This window comes from Triticum aestivum, chromosome 5B (genome assembly GCF_018294505.1).
Source record: "Triticum aestivum cultivar Chinese Spring chromosome 5B, IWGSC CS RefSeq v2.1, whole genome shotgun sequence".
NCBI lineage: Eukaryota > Viridiplantae > Streptophyta > Magnoliopsida > Poales > Poaceae > Triticum > Triticum aestivum.
The window spans coordinates 249,732,742-249,742,409 of NC_057807.1; the positions used below are offsets into that span (position 1 = coordinate 249,732,742).

Sequence of the window (9,668 nt, forward strand, 5' to 3'; positions counted from 1 at the left end):
CTAATGTGACCCCTAAATTAACACCTACTACTACTAAAAATCTAGTACTAACTAAGCAACATCTAGTACTAGCTATGAACCCTAAATTAACATCTACTACTACTAAATCTAGTACTAACTAGTGGCAGGGGGTGGGGGGCGACGGAGAGGTAGCTAGGGGCGGGATCGGGATCGGGAGGCGGCGGTGCTGGGTGGGCTCGGGTGGCGGCAGTGAGGTCGAGGGCGGTGGGAGGAGGGCTGCCGACGGCGGAGGGAGGAGGGGCGGCCACAGGCGGAGGGAGGAGGGCGGCGGCGGAGGAGGGAGGGGCGGCCGCATGCGGAGGGAGGATGTGCGAGGAGGAGGGAGGAGAGACGGAAGGAGGGGAGTACCTCGGCGGCGGACGGACGAAGGCGGCGGCGGCGGTGACGCACGACGACGGTTATCGGCACGCGGGCGAGTGTGAGAGTGTGAGTGAGAGAGAGGGTCGATCGTGCGCGTGGGGATAAGGTAGGGATAGTTGTAGCGCGTTTGCCGAAATGCGCTACAGCTAATCTGAATAGCAGTAGCGCGGTTCATTATAGGGCGCTGCTGCTATAACTAGTGGGGGGGGGAGGTCATGGCAATTAGAGCAGTAGCGCGTTTTGCGGTGGACGTGCTACTGCTATTTTCCTTTCGGCAGCGCATTTTGCTATCACGCGCTACTGCTAAGTAGCAGTAGCGTTGTATTTTGAGCAGCGCTGCTGGTAAGTTTCCGTGTATAGGCTTTTCCCTAGTAGTGATAGGTTGGTTAGTGATCCACACGTGACCCCTCACCCTGTCCCAGTTGCCTCGGCTTGGTGATCGATGACTCGACAACGTGATCGACGTGTAGAGCCCGACACACCACCTCACCCCCTTTAGTTGTACGACCTATGCAGAGCTACTATCGAGTGCCGAGGGTGATACCTCATATGGCACTCCGGATGATAACTCTGTAGTGTAGCTATTCAGTCGTGGTCATCGAGGGTGATTCCTCCTTCACCACTCCCGATACGACTCTGTCGTGTAACACCTCAAGTGTGAACCTCGAGGGTGATTCCTCCTAGTTTGCCTTGATGATTACATCAAGTGGATTCCATCGAGGGTGATTCCTCGGATTCCCCCTTGATGTTATGGACACATGGTTACCTGGAGTTTACTTGAGACCATTGTTGAAGTCGGGCCGGCCCCGAGGGGTACCTGCAAGAGATACTGAAGTCGGGTTGACCTGGAGGGTACCCGCGAGATAATTACGAGGCATGGCCGGGTAGGTAGACCGCCCCAGTGAGAGGGTTGGGCCTGGCCCTTGCCGTATTTCCTCAAAATGTGGCGACGGGGTCACATGATCGTGAGTCTCTGCCCGCCTCCGCGAGCTCCCAATACACTAAGGGTTTGGGTATTTGATCTGAGTTGGCCACTGGCGTATACGCACTAACTGCCACGCGGGAACAGTTATGGGCACTTGACGTCATACGTTTATTCCGAAAGCTCTATCAGATGTCCAGTTCAGCATTGTGGGCCTGTCGGGCCAGTGCCTTCCCGGATGAGGTGGTGCTCGTCCCGGCTCGTCACATAACGACCCGGAGTGCAAAGGGCCATGGGCCCATGACCCAGAGCGCCTAGGATGTAGATCGGCGTGGACCTCTGTGCGGAGCCTAGGTAGGACTACGACATGTTGATCTTCCGAGGCCGGGCATGACCCGGGAAAGTGTGTCCGGCCAGAGTAATCAAGCGTGATGGGTAATGTGGTGCACCCCTACAGGGAAGTTATCTATTCGAATAGTTGTGTCCATGGTAATGGACGCTCAGAGTTGTATGCCGATCTATTACAACTACAAATGGATACTTGAGACATGAGATGGATATGATGGCTATGGGATTGCTTTCTCGTAGGGAGTCGAGAAAGGATCTTTGGGCGTTAATGCTACAATATGCTTGTTAATAATAAAATGCTATAATGTACTCTTTTGAATGCTGCAAGATGTTGGTAGATGCTAGTCTCCGGTAGGCTAGGCCTTCCCCTCTATTCTGGCATTTTGCAGTTCAGTCCACAGATACATCCCTTCCTTTGTTAGCAATGCATACTTAGTATAGATCTATTGCTTGCGAGTACTTTGGATAAGTACTCACGATTGCTTTGCTACCTCTTTTCCCCCTATACCCGGTTGCTGCGATCAGATGGTGGATCCCAGTAGCCAGATGTTGCCACCCCCGTCGACTACTAGTACTACCCCGAGGGTGCCTACTACTACGTGGAGACTGTCGACGACCAGGAGTAGTTAGGAGGTCCCAGGAAGGAGGCCTTGCCTCTTCTATCTGTATCTTGTTTGTGCTCACCTTCTTAGGGCAGTCTTGTTTAACTTATGTCTGTACTCAGATATTGTTGCTTTCACTGACTCTCTTGTGTATCGAGCTTATGTATTCGAGCTCTCGAGGCCCCTGGCTTGTAATATAAAGCTTGTTTATTTTATTTGTGTCTAGAATTGTGTTGTGATATCTTACGTGAGTCCCTGATCTTGATCGTACACGTTTGCGTGTATGATTAGTGTACGATTGCATCGGGGGCGTCACATTAAGTTCCCAACTTTTATAGTTTATTAATGAAAGGAAGGCTTAGGTACAATCAACATTAATGACATCTTTCCAGTACTGCAGTTCTTCGTCGGAGCACTCGGACTGCATCTAATGGCTGCCGATCAGATCCCACAGTCATCCCAGGGTGGAAGCTATCTCTTGGGCTCGGATCCACCATTATATCCATCGATGAGTTTGCGGAGCAACCAAATGTGGCCAATCCAACATGCTTGGTCCTCTTCTTCAGTCATCATGGTGACGGTGCCGAAGAAGGAGGTGAGGTTGCTTCATGCCATCTTTGATCTAGGGCTCCATGGAGGATTGAAGCTGGCTTCTTGGTGCGTCCACTTCCATCTTCTTCATCGGCACCGACCTTAGCTCTAGAGGTGCAGATCAACCTTCAAAGAGTCTCCAGTATGCCTGGAAGGATCTCCACGTCTCGTTGTTTTGTTGGCAAAGACCAAAGTCCCCATCTTCAGCCTCCAAGTAGGAGTGCCTTTTCTCCTTGCCCGATGTTGCCAAAGACCAAAGGCCCCCCTGCCCCCACCCCCACCTTCAACCTCCAAATGGGAGACCCTCGTCTCCTCGCCCTATGTTGGCAAATATCCGGTCGTCTGGATGGTGGCCATAGCGTCTCGTGTTGTTGTCGGCAGCTTCTCGGCCCGTAAGCCATCTAGGTTACTTGCATTTCAGGAGGACCTGGTAGTAATTTTTTTTATTAGGGTCCTTTGTGTGGACTTGTATCACTTTCGATAATAAGGAAAAAAAAATCAATTTTGAGCCCAGGCTCATCTGCACCCGCGATGGAGAAAAAAATCAAAACAAATACTAGGAAATAAAAAAATTCAAATGTTTTTTGCATGGTAGATAATTTGATGTGTGAGGGCTGCTCCAATTTTGGGATTAGTAAAAAAGTTTTTTTTTGTGAGGAGGGTTAGTAAAAAACTTTACTGGTCATGTACTGTTCCGTCCCGATTTGTCTTTTTGCTGAGAGCTACTCAGATGTCCAAATGATCTGAAAATTGAAGCGGGCCTCATGCAATAAATTATCTATAATGCATAAATAATTTGAATTTTTTGAATCTTTTGCGAATGATGTTTTGACCGGGTGCATATAAGCATGGGCACCAAATCGCTGCACTTGATAACAAGTCCCTTCCCGTGTTAATTAAAAAGAAAAGAGAGAGTAGGCAGGCAGATGGGATGGCGACGAGCCACGGGCGCAGGGCTTGTTTGTGCCTGTTCGTGCGGGGTGCTCACGTCTCCGGGCCTCGGGCGTTGCCGTTGCTCCATGCGAGCGCGCTGCCGCCGATGACATGTGAACTCGTCGCCATTCCCGCACAACAGCACGAAGCAGAAACGGAAGCTTTGGCGCCGCGCTGCTGCTCGTGACCCCCCTGAACCCCAACAAAACCCAGGCAAAATCGAAACCCTCGCCACCCAAATCACACCCAAACCCTCGAGCCGCTTCCCAATCCCCAGCTCCCGAGTGCTCCTCCTCCCCCGATGGCGGACACCGCCCTTCCCTCGCCCGCGATGCTGCCGCCCTCCGATTCCGACCTGCTCCTGCCGCCGTCCGATTCCGACCTGCTCCTGCCGCCCACCGACGCCCCGACCCCCGAAGCCGCCGCCAGGACCCCCAACCTCCCCGACACCCCCGCCTCCGCCGCGGATCCCGAGACCCCCTTCTCCGACGCCGCCACCGCCTCCGACGCCGACGTTTCCGCCGTCGCCCCGCTCTACGCGGCGGCCGTGGATGACGCCGACGACGACGGGATCAACGACCCCTCGGGCGCCGCCAGGAAGCACATGACCCTCGCGCCCCCGGCCCCGCCGACCAAGAAGTCCAAGAAGAAGGGCGGCAACTGCGTCTGGACCAGGCCCAACTCCCGCAAGGGGAAGAAGAAGGCCAAGCCGCCCGGCCACGCCGTCGCCGGCGGCGCCGGCGCCAGCGGAGGCGGTCGCCCCAGGCCCTCCTGTGGCGAGGACGAGTTCCTCCTCACCCCGGCACCCCGCCTCGCGGCCGAACGCAACGACGACGGCCCCGAACTACCTGTGCTCCTCTCGCGTGTCTACAAGTCCGAGAAGATCGAGGTCTCGGAGGATCGCCTAACCGCAGGCAGCACCAAGGGCTACCGCATGATACGCGCCACCCGTGGCATTGCATCCGGTGCTTGGTATTTTGAGGTCAAGGTGATGCACCTTGGTAGCTCCGGCGCCACCCGTCTCGGCTGGGCCACCAACAAGGCTGACATCCAGACACCTGTGGGTTGCGACAGCTTTGGTTTCAGTTACCGCAGCGTCGATGGCTCCAAGGTGTACAAGGCCTGGAGGGACAAGTATGCCGATGAAGGATATGGTGAAGGAGATGTCCTGGGCTTCTACATTTCTCTGCCTCAGGGCGAGCTGTATGAGCCCAAACAACCTGACCTGGTTAAGTACAAGGGGATGCCTTTCCATGCACAAGGTCTCAAGGATGAGAAAAAGGCGCCGGATCCAGTTCCTGGTGAGTAATCTTTCTTAAGGTTCCTCTTCATATGTTCATTCTTTATGCTCAAAAACTGCAGGAATAGAGTACTTAGGTTTTAGGATAACATATTCAACAGAGTAATTCTTTAATGTGAATATACGGGCTACTTGATTTTGTATGTATGTTAGTTACTAGAAAAGTTTATAGATCGTTGTACTTATCTCATTTGTCATTTGTCCTCGTACTGCCCATGCTTCACAACTGCAGCAGCAGCTACGAAGCCCCTTTTTGAAATGGGTGCATTCTGTCCTTTTCAACCTTATGACTTATGCAAGCTCCAAATACCTGTGTGGGCACTGGGATACTTATGTGTTCCAAATCTCCATTGCACATACTAGAACTTACAGCGTGTTTGGTTCAGCGAATTTGGTGCGGTTTCCAATTCCCACGCTTTCTGGAAGTGCAGAATGTGTTTGGTTTGCATACTACGCCTTCTGTAGTAGCGATTTCCGATGTGCGGTTTTGCAAAGTCGAAACCAGCTGAGCGGAAGGTGATTAGGAAACCGGACAGGACCGAGCGAACCAAACAAAGTCAGTATCCCGTAAAAAAGAATCAGAAGCGACACCTACCTATTACGGAAACCCATTGCATTACCTGAGCAGGAACCAAACGCGTCGTTAATTTCATTTCACTCACTCATATTGTGATATTTCCCATAGATAGTCACCTAGTCAACCTAATAGGTGATATTATTTCCTTTGAAGTATGGAGCGGCATTTGATGCAGAAGCATGATGATGGATGCAGCATACTGTCCATTGACTAAAGCATAAAAAGAAAATCAATCAAGTGGCATTTAGTTGTCAAATGACATCTCCTAAAACGCAGCAGTTGCAATTCATACAAGTTTCTCAATTCTTATATGAATTTACTAAATTAGTTTCTGTCAAGGATGGTGTATATTGTTTCAGATATCAAAATGTAAGCTCTCAATGTCCATGTTCCACGAAAAGCTTTGCAATTCTGACCTTTGCTGCCCCCTTCTGCACAGTGGACTCCACTACTCACCACCCCTTCATACGAGTGTATCATCTGCTTTTCCGGCACATCATAGTTATTCTGGTTCGGTTGCTTCTGCACATTCTGATTCTCAATCAAACCATGTCTTTGTTAGCCCATTGGTATGAATTCAAAGTTTATGACGTTGTGGTTAATTTCTTGTTCATGCATTTTTGCATATCTAGTCTATCATAGCACCTTCATGTCTTGCATAATTAGTGAAATCAGAAATTTCATTGTTATGTTTACAAGGATTTTGTTACCCTATTGTAGCTCTGATTGAGATTTTCAATAGTGGGGTGTTCAGTACATATACAGTCAACAGACACTATAAGGAAGGTGTTTCCTTGTGTTTTTGCATTTTGAAATAAAGAATCCCAGCTATTGTTGTCTTGCCCTTGCATGCCGCTTCCTGCTTCCAACTTCTCCAAACTCTATTCATAGGGCCTGTTGTCTTGTTATTGACTTCAATCTAACTGCAAATGTAGGAAGTGAGATAGTTTACTTCAAGAACGGGGTATGCCAAGGCACGGCCTTTGAGGATATTCCTGGAGGGCGCTACTACCCAGCTGCATCAATGTACTCACTGCCTGATGAGCCAAATTGTGAGGTCAGGTTCAACTTTGGGCCTGATTTCACGTTCTTCCCTGAAGACTTCGCAGGCCGTCCTGTTCCTCGGCCAATGAGCGAGGTACCTTACCAGGCATATGAGCTGATGAGTGAGGGACCTGCTGAAAATGGTAATGCTGAAAAGGCTGGTTAGTGTAGTTATCTTGCTGTTTTCATTATTCTGTCGAACATACCCGTGGAGTCCACTAGCTAGTTTATTTAGTGCTATGGCGAAGCTTACTGACGAACTTACCTTATCCTAGTTAAAATGCAGCAAACTGGCTGACGGCTGCTGCTGATTTCTTGATTATTATGGCGAAGCTTACTGAACATATTTTATTGCGTCCTAATTAATTAAATCACAGCAGGCATGTTGATGGCTGTAGCCTGTTTATTAATTACATTGCGAAGTTTATTCATGAATATATATTTATCTGGCTAGAATGTATGATACGGTGCTGTACCAGCTTTAGGACCAGAGTTATGAACATACCGATTTGTGAAAAAAGCTTCGAGAGCGTTGTTTGGAACACGTGAAATTTTCTTGAATTCTGCAGGAATTGTATTTTTCTTGTGAAATTTCTGTGTTTTCTAGATGAAGCGGGTGCTTGTGGGTCAGCAAGCAGTTTTGTCTCTCCGTTTGCCACTTAGTTCTCCACGTATGACAATTCAAAAAATATGTTTATATTTAGCTAAGCATTGCGTTTTAAGCTTGGCGGGCTAAGTTGCATTTATCGTCTCCCGTTTGATCTTGTTCAACGGAGCTCCCAAAACAGATCTTTATATAGCGGTTCGGACGGGCCGTTTTTGCTCCTGTGCTCGGATGAGCCCGGGAGTGAACAGTAAAATCGTTAAAAATACAAAATAAATTCAAAAAATTCTGAAGACCTGAATTTGTCTTTTTTGCTGAGAGCTACTCAGATATCTGAATGCTTTGAAATTTGGCACGAACGTCACGCACTCAAGCATCTTTCACCACAAAAAGATATAGTATTTTTTGATTCTTTAGTATTAGTATTTATTTTGCTTTTACTGTTCATAGGGTGTAGATGAGCTCGGTTCCGAATTGGATATTCGTTTCTTTCAAAACATTTCTCTATTCTTTTCCTTACTCTTGCAGAGCCCAAGGGCAGCGTGTCAACTTACGGCTCCTTTGGTTCCAAGGAATTTTACAGTATTTAGATCCTTAGAATTTTGCTATGTGGTCGTCTGATTAGCATGATTGGAATTATTAGGAACTTTTACATAGAATTAATTTTCCTTTTTGGTGCTATCAGACACTCTTCCATCCAAATTCCTATAGTTTTGTAATCCTGTAGGTACAAGAGTCCATAATACTCTCTTCCCACATTCTGAGAATCCCCTGAATCAAAGAGGTTCCATGGGCATCTCCAACGACCCTCAGACCTTGCGGGCTGCGCTGTTTAGATCGTGGAAGCCATTCAATGTGGACCTGTATCGGTCTGCATGATGGTCCTTACGTATTTTCGTCCGCAAACTGAAGAGAAACGTGAGAAGGCTTTGCAGGAGTTTGGACCGCTGCCACGCCCGCTTCTGACCGTCTTGGCGCACCCATACCCACTCCCTTGCCCGCGAGCGTTTCCTATCCGAAATGATACTGGTGCCGACATTGAAGCGGCATGCCGGCCGAGAAAGCACCGCTCGCACCGCTTCCTGGTGCACGCGACTACTTCACGTTCAAATGACACGTCGTCCATTCGTTTGCTGCCCACATTAATGATACACGGTTGCCGAGGCGGCTACTTTGCGCCACTTGTCCGTCCTTGCTATATAAACTGCTGCCATGACCATAGTTGTAGTCATCCGCATCCAATCCCTCTCCGCACCACTCCCACCATGGATTTCTCCCGCACCAAAGTTCTCTGGGACGGGCTGGTGCTGGAGGAGAAGAAGGAGATGGCCGCCATTGCTACCGGCTTCAGCCGAAGGGCTACGATGAATGGAGGATGCGGTCGCCGATGAGCCGGCGCCAGCCTCCTCGTCCACGCTACCCTTGCCGGTGCATTGCACCATGACCATCGGTGAGGCTCGTGCCCATTACATGGACATGGTGCGGGAGGAACGACTTCGGGAGGTGCATGCTGATGCCGCTTACAACCACCAACTCTCCTGGAGCACATGCATGTGGAGGAGCAGCTCGCCGGCAGGGTGATAAGACCGAACACGGACCTGACGGAGCAGGCGGCGCTGCTCGACTCCTATCGCTCCGCCCGCGAGATACGCCTTGCCCGCGGCGGTACAGCCAACGGGTGGCGGCCGCCTATAATGAGTGCGATGAGCCGGTGGACAAGGTGTTCGGCGAGACCGATGATGAGGACGACATCCCTGGCTCCGTCGAGGCCACACCACGCCACCACGGCCACGAAGTCGTCACGTTCGCGCGCGTCGCCGACAGCGAAGAAGAGTAGTGCATGGTAGATCATCGTCGCTCTGGTCCCAGGAAGGCCACCGCTCCTCCCCTCCCATCAATGCCAAGTTTAGTGGGCCGAGCATCGTTGCTGATTAGTCGCTTGGTGGTGACATGAAGGCGGACAACTTTAGTTCCCGGGGCTCCGGAGGCGGAGCTGGAGAAGGCGAAGCTTCATTTTTGGGGCTCATGGCTGGAGATGGGGAACGGGCGTCGATAATCTTTTAGTTAGGTATTATACCCTTGGAGTCAGACGAGCACCACTTTTAGTTGAACTATGTTTGAAATGTAATGAATTTCGTCATGTTTATACGAAATCTAATGAAAATCCGTTGTGTTTGCATGAACTTCGTCTGATTTGTATGAAAATCCAGCCAAGTTTGCACGAATTTCGTCCGTTGTACTGATAGTGTTTGAAATGTATGCGGGCGGCGTTGGATGATGACCACCTGCATCTGTGTCCGTGGATTGGTCCTCGACATTCGCGGATAGATGCGGGAGGAAATTTACAGGTTGTCGTTGAAGACGCC

At 50.0% G+C, this 9,668-nt stretch overlaps 1 protein-coding gene across 1 annotated transcript; it reads left to right on the forward strand.

Annotated features, from left to right (window-relative positions):
• The first annotated feature begins 3,767 nt into the window (after positions 1-3,767).
• LOC123111212 (protein TRAUCO) lies at positions 3,768-7,111 on the forward strand. Its single transcript, XM_044531952.1, has 2 exons — positions 3,768-5,078; positions 6,590-7,111. The coding sequence occupies exons 1-2, from the start codon at positions 4,079-4,081 to the stop codon at positions 6,862-6,864; spliced, it is 1,275 nt and encodes a 424-aa protein (XP_044387887.1). The 5' UTR covers positions 3,768-4,078; the 3' UTR covers positions 6,865-7,111.
• Positions 7,112-9,668: the final 2,557 nt, after the last annotated feature.